The sequence below is a fragment of the Malaya genurostris genome, chromosome 1, assembly GCF_030247185.1.
Source record: "Malaya genurostris strain Urasoe2022 chromosome 1, Malgen_1.1, whole genome shotgun sequence".
Taxonomy (NCBI): Eukaryota; Metazoa; Arthropoda; class Insecta; order Diptera; family Culicidae; genus Malaya; species Malaya genurostris.
Genome location: NC_080570.1, coordinates 152,754,556 through 152,780,841, shown reverse-complemented (window position 1 = coordinate 152,780,841; position 26,286 = coordinate 152,754,556). Strand labels below are relative to the sequence as shown.

Here is a 26,286-nt window from a genome sequence, read left to right as displayed (position 1 = left end):
GATGGATAATTTTTTGGTCGATTGCCCATTGTGGATGCAACACTTCACTCCAAAAGTCATATGACCGACACACAGATGGCGCTAGAATTGTCAAAGTTATACGACGTTTGTGAAGTATCAATTTTCAAAAGGCTATGTGTGTTATGTCAGTCAAAAAAAAGGACAGCCACTTAAGTGAAGCTACTTTTGTCATGTCTCATAACGCCCAAATAATACTCCTTGTTGATGGTCTGGCCTTATCGGAAGGAATCCATGATACTCAACAGTCTTGTAATCAATGAAATCTATGAGCATCGCCTACCGCTTCTCTCATTTTCATTCACAGACTCTCGCCCACTTCTGAAACGTTCGTGCCACTGATAAACGACTGTTTTCTTCAGAGTATCGTTGTCGAAACACTCTTCTAACATTTGAAATGTCGTCGCACTATAAAAAATCGTTTTAACGCAAAATTTAATGAAAACTCATAGTTTGCAAATACAATTCCATTTTGAAAATTGTACAACATCGAGGACACGGACAATTGCAGATATACTCAAAACAACGTAACTTTTACAAATGTTCAGGTATCAAGCTGAAATTCGATACAATATCAATGACAGATGTGGCAACCTAAAAAAAAATATCCTATCGGGAACTTTTTGATCAAGATAGTGAGTCTGGAACATTGGCAGCTCTGATAAATGATTTCTATAGCCCCACACCTCCTTCGTCGTTTCAATTGAAAAAAATCACTTTAAATGGAAAAAATCGAGGTGTGTTAATCTTAGAAGACGTATGTCGGTCTCAGAAGAGCTTAAAAATGACGCAATTTGCTGGGTGCCTGGTTGGGAATCGAACCCAGGCGGGTTGCGTGAAAGGTATCGACTCAGCCTTCACGCTATACCCGTCCCCAATATGAAAAAATGTTCCATTTGACGAAGCGTTTCACTCGAAATTATATCGTGAGAAGGAAAGCGTTACGTTAAGTTAAAGAAGCTAAAAAGCGTTGAATGCGATAATTTTCTTAAATTGAGGGTTACAATTCATATGAGTTATTTTATGGATATTATAAATGTTAAAACCCGTTATAAGGGTTAGATTCTTGCAGTAAACGAGTTACGATGCGTTACTTTGAAGTAAGTAATAAGCATTACGAAGCGTTACATGTGTTACTTTTTTGTAAGTTATAGGCTTTACGAAGCGTTAAATGTTTTACTTTTCTTGAGTAATTGGCGTTACGAATCGTTACATGCGCTACTTTGTTGTACGTTAAATGCGTTATTTTTATGTGAATTATAGGCGTTACAAAGAGTTACATGCATTACTTTTTAGCAAGTTGTAGGCGTTACGAAGCGTTACTTTTTTGTAAGTTGAAGGCGTTAGAAAGCGTTACATGCGTTACTTTTTAGTAAGATATAGGTGTTACGAAGCGTTACATGCGTTACTTTTTGTGAGTTAAGACGTTACGAAGCGTTACATGCGTCACTTTTTAGTAAGTTATAGGTGTTACGAAGCGTTATTTTTTGTAAGTTAAAGGCGTTACGAAGCGTTACTTGCGTCTTTCTTTGTGAATCATAGACGTTACGAAGTTGAAGGCGGTAAAAAGCGTTACATGCGTGACTTTTTAGTAAGTTATAGGTGTTACGAAGCGTTACATGCGTTATTTTTTGTGAGTTAAGACGTTCAAAGCGTTACATGTGTTACTTTTGAGTAGGTTATAGGCGTTACGAAGCGTTACATGTGTTACTTTGTGCAAGTTAAAAGCGTTACGAAGCGTTACATGCGTTACTCTTTTTGAATCATAGGCGTTACGAAGCGTTACATGCATTACTCTTTGTGAATCATAGGCGTTACGAAGCGTTACATTTTAGTAAGTTATAGGCGATACGGGCCGTCACATGTGTTACTTTGTGCAAGTTAAAGGCGTTACATGCGTTACTCTTTGTGAATCATAGGCGTTACGAAGCGTTTCATTTTGGTAAGTAATAGGCGTTACGGGGCGTTACATGTGTTACTTTTTTGTGAGCTAAAGGTGTTACGAAGTGTTACATGCTTTACTTTTTAGTAAGTTATAGGTGTTACGAAGCGTTACATGTGTTACTTTTTGTGAGTTGAGACATTACGAAGCGTTACATGCGTCACTTTTTAGTAAGTTATAGGTGTTACGAAGCGTAACATGCGTTATTTTTTTGTGAGTTAAGACGTTCGAAGTGTTACATGCGTTATTTTTTAGTAGGTTATAGGCGTTACGAAGCGTTACATTCCAGTAAGTAATAGGCGTTACATGTGTTACTTTTATGTAAGTTAAGGATGTTACGAAGTGTTACATGCTTTACTTTTTAGTAAGTTATAGGTGTTACGAAGCGTTACATGTGTTATTTTTTGTAAGTTGAAGGCGTTACGAAGCGTTACACTTTGTGAATCATAGGTGTTACGAAGCGTTACATTTTAGTTAGTTATAGGCGTTACGGGGTGTTACATGTGTTACATTTTTTGTAAGTTAGAGGTGTTACGAAGCGTCACATGCATTACTTTTTGTGTGTTAAAACGTTACGAAGCGTTACATGCGTTTCTTTTTAGTAAGTTATATGCGTTACGAAGCGTTACATGCGTTACTTTTTAGTAAGTTATAGGCGTTACGAAGTGTTACTGTTATGGCGTTACAAAATTTTACATGTGTTACTTCTCATGAGTTAAAGAAGTTACGAAGCGTTACAAGTGTTACTCGTTTGTAAGTTACAGGTGTTACGTGCGTTACTTTTTGGTAAGCCTTAGGCGCTACGAAGTGTTACCTTTGTAAGTGTTACCTTTGTAAGTTATAGACCCTGGCCCTTCCGGAAATTAAAAACAGAAACGATAAAAAGGTTTGAGAAATATTATGGAGTTGTTGATCCTGTAGATAACTCCGTAAGATAGAGGTTTTGAAAGTTACGTGATGGTTAAAACTCCAACGTTCATAAAGCACGCTGCGGCAGGGAAAAGCAGGTCCTACGAAGTCAAAAGCGCATAAAATGGAGGATGAAACCGGGGTAATATAAATGGTAATAGTAGTAATGAGAAAGATATCCTACCGCTGGATCCCACATTTACCTATTAATAGCTAGAAAAACAAACGCAAGCGCACTTCGAGTACATGTTTGGCTGAACTCCAGAAAACAGAATGATAACCCGAACATAGATTGAAGTCAGCACGAGTGTTTTGAAGCGGTACGAGTGCCTCGTAGGGCGTCTTAATGGGACCGAAAGAACACCATGTCGCTTTTCTGGGATCGGTATAGTATACTTTTGAAGGACTACCTCAAATGAGAAAAAAAGCCAGTATTAGCGTGAATTTATGAAGCGATTGAAGATCGAAATTGCTGTGAAATGGCTTTACATGAAGCACATGAGAATCGCTACCATGGTTATAATCAACGGTTTAGGTTTCAATTACTTGGACATCACTCTCGTTCACCTGATTTGGCTTCCTCGTACTATAATCTGTGCTTAAACGTTAATTTATCTCTGAAAAATTTATGTGCGTTTCGTTTTGGAATTTCAGACCACTACTTCTGGAACCTAAATCCGAAAACAGTATAGCCAAAGTAAGTTTGTAAGACCATCTACTAGAATGACCGATAAATTTAGAAGATGTTTTACGTTCTCCACGAATCGACTGTGCTACTATGCAGTGAATTGTTGTGCTATACAAATATTTAGGAGATCTTAGACATGTGTTCCAGAAATCCTAATACTCCATAATGACAGTTCCAGTGGGAAAGTATAAAGCGTCTATTAAAAACCCCGGTAAAAGGCACACCGAGAGTTAGTTACAGAAGTAAACTTGGATATTATGAAAAGAGTGTTGATATCAATGTCCCTTAAATAAAAATCCTCGGACAATTAAAAAAATTCTCCGATTTACTTTGCAGTTGAATTGAACGTCTAAGTTCCCCTTCGAAACTTACCCTTAGCATTCTTTCCTTCGCCCTGTTTGAAGAAGGTAACCGTCACCTTCAGATTGTCCTCGAACGCAAGCGTTTCCAGCGGGTCGTCGAGCGGTGCCGGTGCCGTAAAAATGACATGATTAGGAATCACGTGTCCATCGATGACCTTGCGATCAATCATGTCTGGGCGCGGTGGTGGCTGCACATGACGGGGGGGAAAGAAATTGAATGTTATTCGGCATTAATTGATTTCGTATCAACTTGAACTCGGTAGTACCTTGAAACCTTCCTCAACTGGAATCAGGAAAGTATGACCACCGACCGCCTTGTAAATGTCCTCCTTTCTCACCATCACAATCTTTTGGCGGAATGAGCTGCCGGAAGCCGGAAAAAGAAAAACAGACGAAAGAAACCGAAATATTACTGCCAACTCCGCAAGTAATGGACAATTAATCCTCTCACCGAATTCGATGTTGATTGATGTCCAGATTCTCGGCATGCTGAATGAACTGGAAGGCATCGGGATTGTACAGCTCGAACGAGGTTGATGGATTGACTGTCAACGGTGTCAGAACGTCATCAATAATGTGCAACACCTAAAAATGGAATGGGAGAAAAATTACGATGGGTATCATAACGTTGGGAAAGAATGTTTTGAATAACAACAAAAAAATCACTTAATCAAACGCTCAGTCATCACCTGATTATCCCTGCGTTTGCTAGTAAATCACCACCTTTCGCCGTGCCTGCCCCTCCGAAAACTACAGTGTTAATAAGGCATTAAATGGTCATCGTTACGGCTCACAAGCAGCGAGATATAATCAAAACCAAATTATCCTAATGATGGAATAAAATCCCTCGGCAAAGTCTTCGCCGTCCGGAATCACGCACACAAACGGGCAAAGGAAACCCCGAAAAAAATAAAACAAATGACTGCCGTTCCATTTCCGCTTCTCGTTCGCGTTCCATAAAATCAACATTTACAGCTGCAACTTTGCCCTCCTCGATTGTTGCCGACTGACACGCAAATTTTCTTTCAGCGACCGACTCGGCTGTCGAGGGCTGTCTCGGACCAGAGATGCCAGGTGAAAATTTCAAATGTCTTCCTCAGACATTGTTGAAAAAGTCCTGTGAACATTCAAAAGAAATTCTGCGGATTTCAAACCGTTTTCAAAAGTCTGTACATTTTGACGAATGTCGACGAAAAACATGATTTTTAAAAATCTACAACAAAAAAAAGCGGCAAGTTTACCGACAAATCTGCGAAACTGGCATCTCTGAATCGAACAGTGGGAACGGGCGAAAACAAAAAAAAAACAATAGTTCGCTTCAGCAGCCAACCGATCAAACAAAACGAGTGAAAATCAAGGCGAAAGTAAGCTGTCAGAGTTTCGCCCTGATTTTGTTTTTGGCTTTAAGACGATTCCGAATTCTAGGTAATGAAAACGGATAAAAGAATTTCAGAATAGTGTTTTGCAATATATTGAAAGTGATTCGTTCGTTTTAAGACGTTCGGTAAAAATTTTACCGACCAGAATTTAACAAAAATACCGAGAAGATCAATCAAGCCGGAAGTCTAATGGCGTTTTCGTTTTTAATTTGCACTACACCGGTGCAGTGCTACACTGAGGCATGCATAAACGAACAAAACTGAAGAAAACATAAACAGTAACCATTGACTACAATAAACGATTCCATTGCACAGAGCTACACCAAACTTTTTATTAGTGCTACACCAGTGGTATCGGTGCAGAAAAAGTGTAGCACTGGTGTAGTGCAATTGGCAAAAACGAACGGTTTCAGTGCAGCTTTCGCTACACCGGTGTAGTGCAATTTAAAAACGAAAACGACATAAAGGAAGACGCGACTTCAAACCGTCAAAATTTAACCCAATTTCGTTGATGTTCCTCGACGGGAAAATATTTGCTCTTTTGAGCAAATGTTTTCCACCTTGAACTGCCTGGCAGCAGCAGCCTCTTCCAGTTCCGTTCCGTGTTGGCAGCCAGACTGACATGAAGTTGTTGCAGGCGTCGTTTTCGCTGCCCAAAACATACGCGAAACAACATTCAAGGCTGGAGAGAATGCAAGCTACAGAAACCATCGAAACGAAAAACTTTTTGCGGGTTGAACCAAAGTTTCGGTTTTCGGGATGTGTTGCAGCTGCCAGTTTGTTTGTGGGATGCAAATAAATGATTTTCGCGTGGTGAGCACGGGGACCAAGTGTTTCTTTTTTTTGTGCGGTTAAGCTAAAACTTTCAAATGGTTCAATTTACTAGTGGTTTTTCAGGATTTCCTCAGAGCAACCGAGGAAACGCCGCTGCCTAGCCGTGTGCTAGTGAAGTGACGCGTAAAAATGGCTCACGTTATCGTTTTCGTGGTATAACCACAAATAACAGATGATTGAGCTAAGTTTTCGATGTGTGTAGGAAATGAACCATTATGCAAAAGTTCAGGTTCGTAAAGAGTTGGATCGTTTGAGCTCGGAATGGTCCCTTGCCGTCCTCTGGTTGTAACATTTCAAGAGTAGTTTGAATACATTCTCAAACAAACACTTTTTCGCGCAAACACCTTGTAGTTTGAGCGCATGATAAAAGTGAATCTATCTTAATAAGTTTTCCAACGAATTTTTTCGAAGAATTTCGTTACAATCCTGTCAAAATACCATTAATATGCAGCACAAGCTCTACTGCGACTGTGTAAATTTATAAACACTAGCAACAAAACTGCGAGACTGATAATTTTCGCACGCAGAGTAGTTCAAGTGACAAAACCATTTTACCCGTGTTGAAAAGGTTACGGGTTCTAGTTCCATCTCTGAGCAAATCCATTCGAAATCGAAGGTCGATTTCACCTGCATTTATTTTATTTGGCTCAAATTTGGTATATGCATTTGTTCTGAGCAAAAGAGACAATTTACATCAACAGTTTTTCATTTTAACTCTAGTCATACTTTTGAGAAGGGATTAGGCAAAAAATCCCTTGAAAATTTTCAATAATATATATTTCAGAAACGCTGGAATCGATCAGTTTGGAATCTTCTACAATGTTTTGAGGAATATGCCTGTGCTTTTCCTAGACACGATTCACCAGAGGCCTTTTCTAACATTTTCAACGTTTCGGAACACTTAAATCCATTTGCAACACAAAATTCGATGCACGCACGTTGTTCTAAATTTTCATCCCTTATACAAATCGCCACACGAAAATTTTTCAACTTCTTTGTATGGACGCCAAACAAAAACTAATCGTACGATATGCGCCAAAATTTGACAGAATGTGTATAAAAGTGTTGCCAACGTTGAGAGAATAAAAGTTTACCGATTGGACAAGCGCGGGAATTTTAAAATGAAAATTCCGGTTCTTTTTTGATAATAAGTTATGTAAACTTAGTACTTTTGAAAATACATTGTATTGTTTGTTTATTTAAAACTTAAAGCCCAAATCTTTCAAAAAATGTTTTTTTATTTGTTGTAGCTGAAGTCCAAAGTAAAACGCTGTCAAATATTTGGAATGGAGAAATAATATTTCAAAAAAGTTACATATTTTCAAAACAATGAAAACTATTGAAAATCAGGAAAATTTTTTTTTATATTTTTCAATTAATAATTTTGTGAAAGAACAAAAAATATCCAAAAAAAAACCGGTTTTAATCCACCTAGTGGTGTAATGCAGCCTTTCTCATAATATTCATTTTCCTCTATATAATTCAGCAAAAATTCTCCGAAATATTACAATTTTAAGAAGTTTAGAAAAGAGTTCTTAAGATTTCTGTTGCATAATACTACAACATTGATATAATACATTTGTATTTAAGTCAGTGAAAATCATATTCAATCATATGTGAGAATGTGAAGTGAGCTCCATTTTATAAAGCTGGATATCGCCATCGTGACATTCGGTTCATTCAACCGTACACTAATGAGAACTACATTTTTTCAAAGATTCTCTATGACGATTAGAGTTTTGGAAAAAAATGCACCGGTAGTCAGACTTGGATCAAATTCAGCAAATCATTTATGGGACTATCAATGGTTTATTTGGTTACAGACTCTCATGGACTGCAAACTTGAGAAATTCACTAGCCAATATAAAGAGGTAGCTTATGAAAAATATATTCTTGAACACTTTCACACTAAGCACCGTACCTCCGGAACCAGGGGTTTGATCCGAATGAAAATAGTAATATTCTTATGGTATTAGTAAGATCTTTCATTGGATTCTAAGATCAGCCATCTGCGAGAAAAATGAGTGACATTATTTTCACATTTTTGGTGCTTATCGCCTTGTAATTCCGGAACCGGAAGTCGGATCCAAATGAAATTCAGGAGCTTTGTATGGGACCATAAGATCTTTCATAAATCTAAGATGGAGAACATCTGTTCAGCCATCTCCGAGAAAAGTGAGTGACAATTTTTCTCACATACACACAGATGTTTAGTCAGTTTGTCGAGCTGAGTCGAATGGTATATGACATTTGGCCCTCCGGGCCTTGGTTCAAAAGTTGGTTTTCACAGCGATTGTAAAGCCTTTCTATATGAGAAATGCAAAAAGTTTAGATTTCCTGCAAGCACTATCCATAACGTTATTAAATCTTTCGATTCACATTTGGCAACAGCCTGGAAGACTGGAAGAGGAACATAAAAAAGGATCTCAGGAACCACCAGAGAGACGCGAAGGTGCAGTAAACAATGCAGAAGAGACCAAGGTATCAAGTCGTTCAAAGTGAAAACTGTACCTTTGTACCGTCATTCCTTTGCATTCATGACGCTCCTTTGGTATTCTGGACTGATTTGGCATCTTGTCTCTACGCCAAATTTGTTTTGGAATTGTATAAGGCTAATTGATTTTACATGCATCGTTCCCAGCCGCCATACTTAGTTTTGTTATAAATTTACAGAACTCATTCGAATGCGGTTCACCTCGACACCAGTACGTTTATACATCGTGCATCCGAGTACAAATTTGAATTCTCAGTGCCTCTGGTTCTGTGTTTCGATCTAATTGAATATTTTTACCATCGATTGAGGAATTTAACATTCTGTATTTCTATCGAATGATTTATTATGAAACTAAATTTTCGGTTAAAATCTGATCTCTTTTTTGTTGTCGTCGAAAATAGCTCTCTATTCAGCAGGGTTGCCATTTTAGCAGATTTATCTGTATTATACAAAACTATATTGCGCATTTAAAATGGTCAGGTATGCAATTTCTTCAACCTGAACCCGATAAAAAATTAAAAAAATTACCCGTACCCGACCCAAATCCGAGAATATTTTTCTTTCAAAACCGAACCCGACTTAAACCCGGCCAAATTGTAGAACCCGAGTCTAATACGCATACAGATTTTAATTAGATTTTAGAAATCGAATACAGATTTCAGGGGCGTACCGAGGAAAATTAACACCCGGGCTCACCGAAGATTGTTCTGCCACCCCTGGCCATGACCCTGAAAGATTAATACAGATTGATCATAGAGAAGAAAGAACCAAGCTGCGGTAAGACACTCAGATTTAGTTCCTACATTAATGACAGATCACATTTTATCCGGAAATTTTTATGATTTTTATGATTTTATGAGATTCAGATATTGGATGATCAGCCCTTAAGGTTCTACTTACAAAAAAAAAAGCAAAACGGCCATCGTTGTAAAATGGAAAAGCCATTCACTAGATAAATCTTCGTGGAAATAAAACGAAGCGCAGAAAACTGCTTTTGCATTATGCAACAGTGGTAAGATCGAAAATTAAATTACTGTCACATTTGGTTCCGCAGATATAATGGTATAAGTGACGTAACCGATAAAACGCATTTTTTCGATTTTTCGCTCTGTTTCCTCGGAGATGGCTGAACTAATTTCAACAAGCTTCAAATCGAAGGAAACCTACTATTCACTTATCGGTCAAGTTTGAAGATCGAATGGTATAAGTGACGTAACCGACAAAACGCATTTTTTTCTGTTTCCTCGGAGATGGTTGAACCAATTTCAACAAGCTTCAAATCCAACGAAAGCTATTATTCACTCATCAGTCAAGTTTGAAAATCAATTGATATAAGTGACGTAACCGACAAAACGCATTTTTTTCGATTTTCCGCTTTTTTTCCTCGGAAATGGCTGAACCGATTTCAACAAGCTTCAAATCGAAGGAAAGCTACTATTCACTTGTCGATCAATTTTGAAGATTAAATGGTATAAGTGACGTAACCGACAAAACGCATTTTTTCGATTTTTCGCTCTTTTTCCTTGGAGATGGCTGAACCAATTTCAACAAGCTTCAAATCGAAGGAAAGCTACTATTCACTTATCGGTCAATTTAGAAGATCAAATGGTATAAGTGACGTAACCGACAAAACGCATTTTTTTCGATTTTGCACGCTGTTTCCTCGGAGATGGTTGAACCAATTTCAACAAGCTTCAAATCGAAAGAAAGCTACTATTTACCCATCGGTCAAGTTTGAAGATCAAATGGTATAAGTGACGTAACCGACAAAACGCGTTGTTTTTTTCTTCTTGCGGTAAATTTTCTCAGAGATGGCCGATTCTAACAAACTTAGATTCGTTTGAAAGTTACTATTACGTCATTGCTCAAGTTACAACATCCAATGACTGTCACTTCAGATTCCGAGTATGTAATGGTATAAGTGACGTAACCGACAAAACGCACTTTATTTCTTGCCTCTCAATATTCTCGGAGATGGCGGAACTGACTACCAACTCTTGCAAGTATCGTGCCATTGATCAAGTTTGAAGATCAAAAAGCTGTCACTTCTGATTCCGGAGATATAATGGCATAAGTGACGTAAAAGTTAAAACTCATCGTTCAATTTTCTGGATTAATCCATATCAATAATTTTAGGCTCGCTCGAGACTAAAATTGGGTTGTGAATCGGTTTCTAAGAACATATGGCCAACACTTCAAGTTTCGGAAATAAAATCGTACAATAGAGGTAACCGACAAAAAATATTTTTTTTCTATCCGTATATTTATTTCAGATAGTGACCTAAGATCACGTTCAAATGTATTATTGCTGATACGCTTGGCCTGAGAAATGTTACCATGCTTATGTGAACTACCCGAATCAATATGAAAAAAATTGGTGTCCAAAATGAGCCCAAATTAGTGACAGACCACCGTTCGAAAAAATCTTGTGATTTTACATCTTATAAAATGCACGTGAATGGAGCGTCATATTTCACACAAATTTGTATTCAAGAACATGTAAAATTGTGTGATTTGAACAACAAACAAAAACAAAAGATCGATAGCAGCAGCGGGACTTGAACCGAGAAACATTAGATCACAAGCACATCGGTTACTCGACTGAACCACAGTGCTCATATCTGTTCATTGAATAATTGATACTTATAAATCCATACAGCGGCACTGGCTAACAGAGTGCTAATCACACTCGGAGCGTGTAAAATTCTGTGCGAGTGGAATTTACGTCATTTGAAAAATTAAGAAGTTGTGAATTGTATCGTTTGTAGATTTCTGTCACCTGTAAAATTCATATTTTTTTCTGTGAAATTATCCTTATAAGAGAAGCGAAAAATGTTTCAACAAGACTGTGCCGATAAAGGAGAAAGGTATTATCAAATCAATAGGTGGATTAATTGATGCAATGTAATGGTGAATGATCAATTTTGGAAGGATTTTGAGGAACATCATTGCCGACTCGAGAAATGTAGTCTTATATGTGACCTAAACGACAAATCGCAGTGTTTTTCAGTTCACCAAAATTTCTAACAGTTAAACAGTTTTTTTCGTTTTTTTTACACTTTATATTAGTTTAAAATTTCAAAAAAAATTTTGTGTGAAAATCTCAAAGCAATTGAATGATTCAGTGTACGTTACTAAAAATATTTTTTGCACACTTTTTGAGAAAAAAAAAATTAAAAAAGGCGTTTTTCTGAAAACCAATTTATCGAAGTCCGTGAACACGATCCTGCAAAATCTACTGAACCGATTCTTTTCAAACTTGGAACATACTTTCTTGGTATAAAATGCCTCCCCCCAAAGTTTTTGATTTTTCACCATTTTCATATTATGCTAGTTTTTCACCTCAAAATTGGCGGAAAATTTAGCGCAGGATCGCGCTTTTTTCTTAAATATGCCACGACCTGTTAAAAAAAATCAAAATAATAACTTGAGAATGACGGAGGGGTGAGAAATAACTCGTTCATTAAGTAAATTTTAGAACATTTTTGATTTCAGATAATTTTACGCCGAGTTATCGTGTTCACCGCGCAACGTGATTCTCAAAAGAAGATTTGGGGAATGCTCTGCTACCGCCTTATTTTTATTAATATACGGAAATTTAACTAAATATTCTTTAAATGATGCTTTATAATGTTAAAAAAGTTTGAATAAATTTGCTTCCGAATTCGAATTGGTAGTTCCTCAATTGTTTGAATTGTGCAACTTTCCCCTCTTTCATTACTAGAAATTTAAACGATGCGCCTAGACTAAATTACAGATTAGTTACATTCAACATTCTGAAACGCAATTAAATGTTATAAAATAAGGAGTATAGTTCTTTATAATAAAAAAATGGTGACGATTTGAGTTAGTTCAGCACGCAGACTAAATTCTAAACCCATATTCCAGAACTAAGCTCTAAAACATGAAGACGATTTTTCGCCATGACTACCAGAATGGGTTTTATAGAGTACAGTAAAGTAAATTTCCGCATAATTCTTTAGGAGTATTATTATGGTTCTAAAAAAAACCGAATAGAAGAAGTCTGGAATAAAGAACTGGATCCTGAGTTCAAGAACTAAATTTAGAACCAATAACAGACTCAGAATCCAGTTTAAATTCTAGAATTGCAATTTCGAAACTCAAATTAGTTCCGGAATACAGTTCCAGAATCCAGTTTCAGCACGCAGGCTCTGAATTCTAAACCTATATTGCGGAACTAAAATCTGAAAATTGAACTTCTCGTTACGACTACCGAAAACCAAATGATGGCAGGTGCTCTCTCCGTCGCTGCTGGTTTGACTCCCGCGATAGCAGTCTTCTCGCCTTGATGGCCAGCAAACGAATGAAAGTTGCTACCTGAGCGTTTGAGGTTTTAACCACGCAGAAGGCGCTCTCTCCGTCGCTGCTGGTTGAAGGTTTAACTCCCACGACGTCTGCTTCCATCGAACGCACGGAAAGAAATGATCGATTTTCACCACGGTTCCCCTTTTATACGCATTCAGTTGAAGATATGTGCCTGACTACCTCAAAATCGTCGTCCTTGCGCGAAAAACCCAAGCGAAAGTAAAGAGTTTTCCACATTATTTTGAAATTTTGAGAAAACTTAATTTTTGAGTTGTTTGTGGTTATCTCACACTGTTCAAAATATTATCCTAAATTCCTGATCATATTTTTGATGAAATGGTGAAAGAATTATGTTGCTACCATTAATACAAGTCGAGATATTCACGATTAAGTTCTGCCCATTCTTCCATATGGCTAATTTTGAAAAGGCACCCCATACTAAAGTAAGTCGTATTCACGACAAAAAAACGCCACGTACCTGCTTCTTGCCGTGCTGATTTGTCAGTTGTACGTTGGACCGCTGGCGGATGATTTTGGCATTGTTGACGTAGATGTCTTCGGTGCCGTTCAGATGTCTCCGTCTGGTCACGTAGATCGGCGGGTTGCCGTCGTAGTCGGACGTAATCATCGGGCCGAGCTGCTCGAGGGGTGTCGCAACGGTCGCTGGGAAAAAAAGGAAACGAAACGGAAACATACCAGAATGTTAATGTGTTAAACTTGCCGCTACTTAAGGCGAACACACACGCACACGGTGTATCATTGCTATGAATAATTTTGTGGGTTGAAAGACGAAAAAAAAACGATAGAACCGACACGGGAGGCGAATAAAGCACACAAAAAAACGCTCATGTTTGTGATGGTTCCTGTGAGCTTCCTGTTCACGTTTTTCTCGGCAATTTTTTTTTGCACTCTCTCGGGGTTTTTCGAACGACAGATGAAAGGATGTACACAAGTTGCATGGCCGAGAAGGATTTTGGCTCTTCGCATCGGCGTTAAATTTCTTTTTTTTTTAGGGAAGTGAAAAAGATCCTTCTTTTTTTGGCATTCTTAGCTAGGAAGAAAAAAGTTTGTAACGTTTTGAAGAATGGCAAAAACGTATGTTCCGTCGAGTTTCGTCGGTTCCGAAAGTGGTAGAGAAAAACGCATGTCATTTTCAATTTTATTGCACTTTCACAAACCGCGGTAGGTCTGGTGGAAAAAACAAAATCCTTTCGCTGTGGTTCGAGCGGTGAAACAAACATATGAGAACACTACGATTTTCGGTGGCTGCCATGAATGCTGCAGCACACGGTGTTTCGCCAAAGATTTATGAGATTCCGCCTTCAAGCGGTTGTAATAAATTATAGTTCATATCAGAAAAATTTATGAAATATTTATGCTGCTGGAATGACGATCACTCTTGAGATTAGAAAATATTCGATCGTTCGAAATATTTATTTAAAGATTTAAACTTTTCATTTTGGAACCGTACTATAACCAAGGACGATCTCAACAAAAGTACAAAGCCTCTCGAACTCGAAGATGGAGGATGGATGGGAGTTTGGTGAACGCCAACAGGCAGATTCTATTCATATTATTCCCCCGTTGAGTTGAACTCTGTTTCCGGCTTCAGTGAGTTGTGGCTGTGGAATGTTGGTAAAACTATGGAATTTCGGATTGGAGCCGAACAACAATTCGGGCACGCAATGGCTCAGGCACTTGCTCTAACCTAGGCTGTTGGGAGGATTGCTGGTGATCTGTGGCAGCACCGGGAGGGGGGAGAAAGATTTTACTTTCCACCCGGAGAACCGGTGCATTTGTTGCATGCGATAGGATTTGAAGCATAAAAGATTTGATTTGTGGTGGAAATGCAGAGATGAAATTAAATTCTCCTTTCGGTTCACTGGTAGTTGCTTTTTGCCTCAGGACAACGAAACGGCAAGGAGCACAATTTCTTCTGGCTCGGCTTCTGGTGCGTAGGGAAACCAAGCTAAATGGGTTTTATATTATTATAATAAATCTTGAACATTTCACATAATAGGAACAAGCCTGACCTACTCCGGGGAATGAATGGAATTCGTTCGTATACGGAGAAATAATAAGAGTAGTAGAGAAAATATTTTCTAAATATATTGAGCTCAGTTTCTCTGTTGAAGGATGTTTCGTTAACCCAAGCACTAGATTTTCCAAGTAAAGCAATTTCATTACAGTTTATTATTAATACTAAATGTTACCTAAATGCCAATCTAATCTTGTTTTTACGTTTTGCCTTCGATTCATCCGTGCATTATTAGCAGTTTATGTTGAACTGCTAATGCCACTTATTTATTCTTTTTTACGTTTCTTATTCGACTCGTCATTGATATATTTTTAAAAAGTCGTCACTTAATAAAACTTTGAGCTGTACGTCTGCTTAGCGGTTTATGTTGAACTGCTAGGTGGCATAAACTGTTTGCACTGACTAGTCGAAGACGAAACACAAAACCAAAATCAAAAATGTGTATTGGCGTTTACGTTTACGTTGAAAATAGAGAGAACATTGTCAAACTTTTAGCAGGAGAAAAAAAAACACATTTCTGTGTTTTATCGCTTTTAGTGGGGATATAAATATTTTAACAATTTTCACCCTATAATTCCGGAACCGAAAGTCAGATTCAGATGAAGTTCAAGTGCTTTGTATGCAAACCACAAGAGCTTTCATTTGAACTCAAGATTGTTAAAATCTGTCACACAAACTCTGAGAAAAGTGAAGAAGTAATTTGAAATAGAAAGTTTTTCATTAATCACCCTTTAATTCCGGAACTGGAAGTTAGATTGGAATAAAATTCAAAAACTTTGCTTGGAACAATTGTATCTTATTTTTGAATCTATGTTTGTGAGAAGTCGTCTCTAAGAAAACTTATTTTCATCTTTTTTTGCACACATCATCCTGTAAATCCGGAACCGGAAGTCAGATTCAAACTTTATATGGGGCTACAAGACCATTCATTTTAATCTAAGGGAAAAATGAGTGCAGCAAAATGTTACATACATACACACATGCACACATACAGACATTTTGCGTGCTCGACGAACTGAGTCGAATGGTATATTACACTCGTTCTGGTTCAAAAATCTGATTTCACAGTGATTGCATAACCTTTCTATATGAGAAAGGCAAAGGAATTTAAATCCGTTGAAAAATTTGCGTGTTAGTAATTATTCTAAATCGTTTAAAGCACATGCAATTGCTGGTCCCAGTGGCGTCTCGTGTTGTGCACTGCTTATATGGTATGATATCATGTAACAGTTCGTTGTAAGTGAAAACTAAAAATCAAGGAATGGTTTTTAACTTGTGTTTTTCAATACAATGAAATAACTAAATAATTTTGGATGAGAACTTTTTGTTAAACTTATTTTGTATTATTGATACAAACGAAGAATTTACCAGAATTCACACCGAGCGAATTTGTCAAAAAATTCATAAATAAAACCGCTTCGACGTTGCAACTGAGACAGCAATTTGTTTTCAACTGCCATAAGCATCAGCCACAAGCTCTCACAGAGCCAAACGTGACAGAGAGAACAACAAATCTCAGCACTGAGCTTAGTAATTATCTCTTTTCTCAAATCTGTGCACCAACTCGTGTGGACAGAAAAGACACTCTGACACTGCGATAAGAGATACTTGAAAGTTGAAGTTGGATGTTTATGAGATGTGCAATTCCGGTGCTCGAGTTCATTGCGAAACGTATTAGCTATGGCAATGCGTTATGAAAAGATCGTTTGGCAGTCAAGCGCAAGTTGCTTAGGGTGAATTTGTGAACTTTGTGCATTAGTTCACGTTTCACTCATTATTGTGTATTCGGTACCATCCGATCTGCTTTCTAAACAATAATTGTATGCGGATGAAGATGCAGTCAATCCCTTCAATTTGACAGGTTGTGCAGTGCTCGTCCACAATGTTTTATTGGATTGTGGTATTTTTTCCTGATTTGGCAAATTTAAATTAAAGACTGCACAGACCTTAATGGCAGGAGTAAATTTTCTGCAACCGATTTAGGCTACTTTGGGCAATTAGATGGATTCGCCACCTTCGGTACAACATGAACTCCATTCGATTTGTATCATTTTAAAACATATCTGGTGTAGTGACAAGATGCCAAATCACACCAGAATAGCAAGGGAGCGTCATGGCTGCGTAGGAATGGTAACAAACGCTTTTTTAGCATTTTTTTCGAGGTATATTTCCTTGTTTACCGTTTATTTATTTATTTATAATTCAAACTACCCCTATTGTTAACCATAACACTTAAGAACTAGAGAAGTGATTTAGAAATATTTTTTACGGCGTTGCGCGATAGGTGAAAGTCGAACACAAATGCGCTACAAAAATAGCTCTAGAGATCCCTCGACGAATGGATAACAAGTCTATATCGATAAGTTTACAGCGCTCACGATAGCTGGGAAGGTTGGTGGGATGCCTTCAATAAAGACTGCGAAGGACAAACCGAATGAATTTATGCTGAATAGCTTCGATGCGTTGGATGTCAAGTTGATAATAGGGAGCCCAGATGACTGCAGCGAATCAGTGCACAATATAGTGCTTTTAAGACAATGTATGTTATTAAAGTTCTTTGCAATGCGAAATAAAAATCCTAGCATCTACCGTTTCCGTAGTAATGAAGCTTGGGCTTGCTCAAGCCCAGCTGCATATAGCATGCCAAATAAAATATTTTTTGTTGTGAAATTTGACCTGTTTCTTCATCCTGAAATGCTTCTCCACGCCGTTTCGTTGCGTGGTAGTCTTAAAGGACATTACGGGAAGCTGCTTGAAGTCTTCCAGCACATAAGTTTCACAGTCGCGATAGTGGACTTCAGTCAAATATTCGCGATACAACTTGCGAGCCGGGGTTTTAGCCGTCACATTCTGTTTATCATTACGGTTCGGTACTGCTTTCACCTTGAACGAATTCATACCTTGCCGGTGCTTGTAAGTATGCAGGAATGTTGGAGACATTTTTATTTTTCTAACCATTTGCCAAATTTGCTTCACCTTCGCGTCCTTCCTTTGAGATCCGTTTAAGCTCAGCTCCCAGTCTTTTTCAGTTGTTGTCAAACGTGTATCGAAAGATTTAAGAACGTTTTAGACAGTGCTCGAAGGAAAACCAAGCTTTTTGCAACTTTTTTTCTACTGACAGATCCGGATTTTCATTGCGACCACACACAATTGCTTTTCACAGTTGCTCTCCTTTCGACGCCATCTTCGATCTGAAATTTTGAAGGTATTCCCAAAAAATGATTTTACACAATGAACAGACATACGTTCATCAGTCTGCGAAATGCTTCACACGTTGATGAAGTATTTTCTGAGGTATACGTATTTGGGGGTGTCCAGATTTTGTCGTAAACAAGCCTTATTATTCGTCACTTAGTAGTAAACATGAGCATATCAGCGTGAATTCCGCCAATACTATCGTGACAACGCAGCACAACGCAACAATGCGTATTATCTTCGCATATTCGTCTAAAAACAAAACACAAAACGACTTCATACCTTGCTAAATTTGTAGCTCTACAAACGCAGAGTCTGATGGTATTCCTACAAAAGTAGTAAAAAGTGCTTTGATAGCCTCGTCTCACCACTGAAAAAGGCTATTCAATATGTTTCTCCAGTTGGGAACATTTCCTGACCTCTGGAAAAAAATCCTACATTTTCCCGGTTTTTAAGAAAGGCAACAAATCAGATATTACAAATTACCGTTATTTGAAATCATTGTTTTCGACTTCATAACTCATAAGTGCAACGACTATATATCTGAAAATCAAGACGGTTTCATGCCTAAACGGTCAACATCTACCAACCTAGTAACTTACACATTTTCTATCATCCAACCCATGCAATCTCGTCTACAGGTAGATGTTATCTATACACTGATTTCTCAGCGACATTTGATAAAATAAACCATCAAATGCTAAACTTGACAGACTTGGCTTTGGTGGAACTTTATTGGATTGGATGCATTCATATCTTACTGGTTGTGAGATGTCGGTAAAAATAGGAAACTGTACCACATCACCGTTTGCAGTTAGTTCTGGAGTGCCTCAAGGAAGTCATTTAGGACCGTATATATTTTTATTCTATCTCAATGATCTGCACTTCTTACTGAAATTTTTCGCACTATCATTTGCGGATGACTTCAAATTCTACCATCGGATCAAAGAACTAAAAGATGTATGCTTTTTGCAAGCTCAATTGAATACATTCGCGGAATGGTGTCACTCCAACAAGATGGTTCAACGCCACTAAATAAATGCTCCGTCATATCATTTTCCCGCAGGCACTCAGTAATTAGATATGACTACAATCTTTCGCAAAATGTTCTTAAGCGTAAATCGTTCGTGGAGGACTTAGGAGTTATTCTTGATGACAAATTTGATTTTAAGAATCACATTGACTATGTGATTTCGAACGCATCGAAACTTTTAGGTTTTATATTTCGTCCTACCAAAAATTACCATTACCAAGCTCTTTATTGTGCACGAGTCCGATCATTGCTTGAATATGCGGCTGTCGTTTGGTCACCTCATTATCAAACTGATATTGATCGTATTGAAGCTGTTCAACGCAAATTTGTTAGGTTTGTTCTCCAAAATTTACCATGGAGAGATCCATTAAACCTTCCAAGTTATAAGATCGTTGCCGTCTTATCGAACTGGATCCGCTGTGTATTCGTAGAAACGTTTACAAGGCTGTTTTCATCACTGATTTAATACAATCACATATTGATTGGCCTGATCCCCTACGATTGGTCAGTTTCGACATCCATCGTTCTGCAATATTCGTTTTCATCCATTTTTACGAGTATCTCTACGGATATAATGAACCGTTTCTCAGTATGTGTCGTTTATTTAACAGTTGCTTGCAGGTCATTGATTTTCATTTCTCGCGTAATGCGATAAAACGCTCTTTCAATAATTCCTTAACTCTTCAGTAAATAAATGTTCACCATCTTCATTGGAAACTAATTAGATTCGCCGAAACTAACCCGCTCGTCCTCACTCTCATTTTCTCCGTTTTCCACCATCTTTTTAATCACTAATAAGATCTACATGCCGGTTCTAACTCCGTCGTCCACGCTCACTCAATTAACCTTCTTCTTCCACCTTCATATCCACTTTTCTCTGTTGATACAAAAGATGAGGAGGTTTTATGCCTGCTGGAGAGAGAGATTGCTATATTTCATCTCCATCGGGCTTTTCCCTGCTCCCCAAATAACTAAAGATATAAAGACTGTCCCAGAAAGTATGGACGCACTTTTATTTCGCTGTAAATAATTCACAAGTGTTAGATATTCAAATTTTATTCGATATACTGATAATATTAGACTACAACATCAGAATATTATTCTCAACATTTGCTACTTAGCCATTGTAGGCTAGCTGGCGCATCTTCTTGCGAACGTTCCTCATCAAATTCCGTACAGACTTCTTGGCGACAAGTTTGAACACTTTTGTCCAATCTTTTTCGAACTGTTGAATGGTTTCGGCTGCCGAGACATGTTTCCTAAGATGTGCCTTCGTTAATGCCCAAAATTCCTCAATTGGTCGAAGTTGTGGGCAATTTGGTGGATTCATGTCTTTTTGGATGAAAGTGACATTTTTTGGATGAAAGTGACATTTTAGTAGTATTTTTTTTCAAATTTTTCGACTTCAATCGATGTCTCGGACTGGTTTAACACTTGCCCTTCTCGCACCGTATAATATTGTGGTCCCGGCAAGGATTTGTAACCGAGTTTCACGTAGGTTTCGTCGTCCATGATTATGCAGTTCAAATTTCCAGCAAGAATCGTATTGTACAGCTTTCGAACCCTCGGCCTGATCGATGCTTCTTGTTTCGGACTACGTTTTGGTTGTTTCTGCTTCTTATAGGTTCGAAGATTCAAACGTTCTTTAGCACGAAGAACATTTGACTTCGAAGTGCCTACTTTTTTGGCCACATCCCGAACTGAAACCTCCTTCTTTTGCTCGAACGCCTTCAGTATACGTTTATTAAACTGAGGGTTAGCAGGACGACCTTTTTTTCGACCCGTTTTCGGTTTATCCTCAAAGGTGTTATCCTCACCGAACTTCCGTACTGTATTTCGCACGGCTTTTTCACTTACTCCTTCCATTTTTGCTATCTTTTTTTTCTCAGTGACAGTCCGCGTTCTGTGCACCATTTGTACACAATTTTTCGAAGTTGTTCTGCTGGAAGTCCACGCATTTCGAAACAAACTAATGAAAACAAATAAACAACTGCACAAGTGGTTAGAGAAGAGTGTAAACAGCAGGACGCATACCATAAAGCCATTTTGTAATCAAGTTCCAAAAAATATTGACAGTGCTGTTGTGAAAATGTTTCGATTCAATAACTTCTAGCTTAACAGAACGAATAGCAAATCTGTGGCCCAGCGTTTCGATCATAGAAATTCTAACCATTGAAGCATTCGAAATTTCACAAAAAAAAAACTAAAAATAAAATTAAGGCCCTTCAATTGAATTTGTCGAACTCTCCGCACCGGAAACCGCTTTCTTTTTACGCTTTCTACCCTGTGATTACAGGTAACAACATTCAACAGATTTCCTCTCGCTATTCATCAACTTGCCATGAAGAAAAAAAAATAGTAACTAAAGCTCACCAAAAAAAAAAAAGAATCCCTTTCAGACCAACTCCCACCGTTTGCGCGCGTTTTCGTTTCGAAACTTTCAATCAACTTTCGCGCTGCAACTCCCGCGCCACCAACATCCTAGCAAATCCTGATGACCCCCACCATTGACTCACTTTCGAATGGAATAGTAGCGAAAGGAAGCAACAGAACAGAAAAAAAACCGCCAAACTCTGCACCAGCCAACTGACAGTCCCATTCAGCTGACTGCCATGCAAAGCGGCGCGGGTGGAGATGTGAAGAAAAAAAAAATGAACCGTCAGAATCGAAACTCACTGAATGCAGCTGTTAATTTAAATTTTAATTAAACTTTCCCTCCTCCTCCTCCTTCTCCTCTTCCGCCTCCTCCTTCACCGCGGTCATCATCATCGTCCAGTTCTTTCTCGAAGAAGGGGGGTTTAGGCGTTCGCCACTGCCAGCAAAAGAGAGCCCATGTAGATTTTTCCCCCTCCCTCCTACTCTACCCTTCGCGACGACTTTTAATCCGTTCTCGGCCAACTTTCCGAAAGTTTGAGCGAGAGCTTTTTTCTAAAGCCGCGCACAATCTGCTTACAGCAACTCTCATTGAAACTGATGCCAATTAAGCCGCCCATTGATGGAAAGTTGTGCTTTCCTCCTCCTCCTTCTCCTTCGGGTTGGAATTGGGACTTGTAAAGAGGAAAATTGAACGAAATAAAAAAATAACTGAATATAAGTAATACTTACAGATGTGATACAGCACCACCGTTTTATTGCCGAGATAACGCTGGAACGCCTGATTGGTCGGAGCAAAGATGGTCAACGCTCGCAGCTTCAGGGCGGCCGAAGCAATTGGATTCCTCTCGATAAGATCGTAGAACTAGATGGGGGAAAAAAGAAAAAAAGAAAATCTTTAGAACAGACTGACTGGGTTGACTGAAAGTTACACTACATCATCCTGGCAGCGCAGCCGTTAGGAATGAGACCGAACAAAAAAATCGGACAAGAAAAAACTGTGAATATGCAATTGTGCCGAAGAGCAGCAGCATCAGCAAAAGCATCCTGATTGGTATCTGATCCCGTGAAGAGTGGGAGGGAGACACACAGATAAATTGAAAAAGAAATTTAGAAACCCTTCCTTGCATTTCGCTTTGACAAGGAACCCGAATAAAAGAAAAATATTATAGAAAAACTATTAAATTTATTGTTAAAAAATCATTCAAAATTCTGCGGTTACCATAGGAATACATTTTGATGTATTGTTATGAACTATTCAATGAATGAATGCGAAAAAAAATTTTCTAACAAAAGAATTCGTGACAATAGAAATTACTATTGAAAAACTATTAAACGTACAGTTCGCCTATGGAGCAATCCCATAATCCCATGCGGAAACGGTTGACTGTTGGCACGACCCCCTTCCGATTTGCCTGTAACTTTGCATGTGTGTTCGGTATAGCAAATGAAGTATTTTTCACTGGTATAAACATTTTTTCATTCAAAACTAATTTTTGAGAAGGGCGTATTTGTTTTAAACCAAACTATTTTCAAACAATTATAACTAAAGAAATTTAAAGCTTCTACAGAAATTGTGCCTAAGTTTATTTTTCGAAATTCTCAGTTTATCCAACGCACGATTTGTTTACAAGGAACTAATGAATGTTTAAGAACTATAGAAGTATTAAAGTATAAAAGTATAAAAGTATAGAAGTATAGAAGTATAAAGGAAAGTATAAAAGTATAAAAGGATAAAAGTATAAAAGTATTAAAGTATAAAAGTATAAAAGTATAAAAGTATAAAAATATAAAATTATAAAAGTATAAAAGTATAAAAGTATAAAAGTATAAAAGTATAAAAGTATAAAAGTATAAAAGTATAAAAGTATAAAAGTATAAAAGTATAAAAGTATAAAAGTATAAAAGTATAAAAGTATAAAAGTATAAAAGTATAAAAGTATAAAAGTATAAAAGTATAAAAGTATAAAAGTATAAAAGTATAAAAGTATAAAAGTATAAAAGTATAAAAGTATAAAAGTATAAAAGTATAAAAGTATAAAAGTATAAAAGTATAAAAGTATAAAAGTATAAAAGTATAAAAGTATAAAAGTATAAAAGTATAAAAGTATAAAAGTATAAAAGTATAAAAGTATAAAAGTATAAAAATATAAAAGTATAAAAGTATAAAAGTATAGAAGTATAAAAGTATAGAAGTATAGAAGTATAGAAGTATAGAAGTATAGAAGTATAGAAGTATAGAAGTATAGAAGTATAGAAGTATAGAAGTATAGAAGTATAGAAGTATAGAAGTATAGAAGTATAGAAGTATAGAAGTATAGAAGTATAGAAGTATAGAAGTATAGAAGTATAGAAGTATAGAAGTATAGAAGTATAGAAGTATAGAAGTATAGAAGTATAGAAGTATAGAAGTATAGAAGTATAGAAGTATAAAAGAATAGAAGTATAGAAGTAAATAAGTATAGAAGTACAGAAGTATAGAAGTACAGAAGTATAGAAGTACAGAAGTATAGAAGTACAGAAGTATAGAAGTATAGAAGTATAGAAGTATAGAAGTATAGAAGTATAGAAGTATAGAAGTATAGAAGTATAGAAGTATAGAAGTATAGAAGTATAGAAGTATAGAAGTATAGAAGTATAGAAGTATAGAAGTATAGAAGTATAGAAGTATAGAAGTATAGAAGTATAGAAGTACAGAAGTATAGAAGTATAGAAGTATAGAAGTATAGAAGTATAGAAGTATAGAAGTATAGAAGTATAGAAGTATAGAAGTATAGAAGTATAGAAGTATAAAAGAATAGAAGTATAGAAGTAAATAAGTATAGAAGTACAGAAGTATAGAAGTACAGAAGTATAGAAGTATAGAAGTATAGAAGTATAGAAGTATAGAAGTATAGAAGTATAGAAGTATAGAAGTATAGAAGTATAGAAGTATAGAAGTATAGAAGTATAGAAGTATAGAAGTATAGAAGTATAGAAGTATAGAAGTATAGAAGTATAGAAGTATAGAAGTATAGAAGTATAGAAGTATAGAAGTATAGAAGTATAGAAGTATAGAAGTATAGAAGTATAGAAGTATAGAAGTATAGAAGTATAGAAGTATAGAAGTATAGAAGTATAGAAGTATAGAAGTATAGAAGTATAGAAGTATAGAAGTATAGAAGTATAGAAGTATAGAAGTATAGAAGTATAGAAGTATAGAAGTATAGAAGTATAGAAGTATAGAAGTATAGAAATATAGAAGTATAGAAGTATAGACGTGTAGAAGTATAGAAGTATAGAAGTATAGAAGCATAGAAGTATAGAAGTATAGAAGTATAGAAGTATAGAAGTATAGAAGTATAGAAGTATAGAAGTATAGAAGTATAGAAGTATAGAAGTATAGAAGTATAGAAGTATAGAAGTATAGAAGTATAGAAGTACAGAAGTATAGAAGTATAGAAGTATAGAAGTATAGAAGTGTAGAAGTATAGATGTATAGAAGTATAGAAGTATGGAAGTATAGAAGTATAGAAGTATAGAAGTGTAGAAGTATAGAAGTATAGAAGTATAGAAGTATAGAAGTATAGAAGTATAGAAGTATAGGAGGAATGTTTGTTGAATGTTTAAAAAAGTTGGAAAGATGATCGATAAAAACTTTTCTCGAGGGAAAACTATTTAACGATTTTTGAAAATTTTTGAACGCAGTGCCTCAGCTCGACTCGGAGCTGTACATACTGATCCTTTTGATACTATATCAGGTGTTTCGCAAGGGAGTCATCTCGGACCACTTCTGTTTGTGCTATTTGTGAATGATCTTCGCAATGAAATGTCGTCGTTTAAAATAAGTCCTACACAAAAGTATGATATTAGTTATTTTCACAAAATCAGCAGAATTTTTTTTATAAAAATACTGAAAAAAATCCTTATCGAGTCATACACTGAAAAAAAATGGATTTTAAAAATTTAAAATCGATTTACAAAACAAAATCATTATTGATTTTAATAAAATTTTATCCCAAGATAGGTGATTAAGTTCCCTACCAATTTTCAAACAAGAACTATTTCTCGTCTAAACTGAATTTTTATCCAGTATATTTTTATTCAAAACTAACTAAACTGAATGTCATAATCATCTAAGATTCCAATGAATCTCAATTTGTGAGAAAATTTCATCGAATATTCCTATTGGTAGTTGCCCGATATTTGCAGAAAGTATCAGGAAAAGTTTTTGCTGGAATAACTTTTGTTCCTTCGGAACGCCCATCTTGCAATATTTGGAAGGTTGACAGGAACAAAATGTCATTCAAATGGCGTTTTTTTTTTGGAATTTTATTTCAAATTTTTAGGATCGATTTTTTTAGTGTAAAATAATTTTTTTCAGTATTTTCATTCAAAAATTAGACTTATTTTGAGAACATCAACAGCGCAACAATTTGTTGTAGGATTTTGCCATTTAAAAAAAATGTCTAGTCATACTCAAGAGATAGTCTAGATAAATTTAGGAAAAATAAAGTGAGCGAAATTCATCTTTTCGAATCCTACACTGGAAAAAAAGCGATTTTCAAAATATAGTCAATTTGCAAAAAAAAACTTTCGAATTCAACGAAACTTTGTCTAAAAGGTAGGTTATTATGTTTCCGTCCAATCGTCCACGCATTGTAAATCGGGAAGTTTTAGGGAAAAAAGCGCTTTTAATTTAAACTTTTTCTTGCC

The 26,286-nt window shown here is 36.6% G+C and overlaps 1 protein-coding gene across 6 annotated transcripts in view; it reads right to left on the bottom strand.

The window, feature by feature from the left end:
* LOC131426203 (fasciclin-1) overlaps positions 1-26,286 on the bottom strand; it is a 467,103-nt gene that overhangs the window by 97,858 nt on the left and 342,959 nt on the right. For all 6 annotated transcript variants that reach the window (XM_058588754.1, XM_058588755.1, XM_058588756.1 and 3 more), the window contains exons 2-6: positions 22,324-22,456; positions 13,431-13,615; positions 4,371-4,504; positions 4,186-4,282; positions 3,930-4,107 (exon numbers count right to left, since the gene is read on the bottom strand). In XM_058588754.1, coding sequence (XP_058444737.1) covers positions 3,930-4,107; positions 4,186-4,282; positions 4,371-4,504; positions 13,431-13,615; positions 22,324-22,456 — 727 coding nt within the window. The remainder of the gene's footprint in view (positions 1-3,929; positions 4,108-4,185; positions 4,283-4,370; positions 4,505-13,430; positions 13,616-22,323; positions 22,457-26,286) is intronic.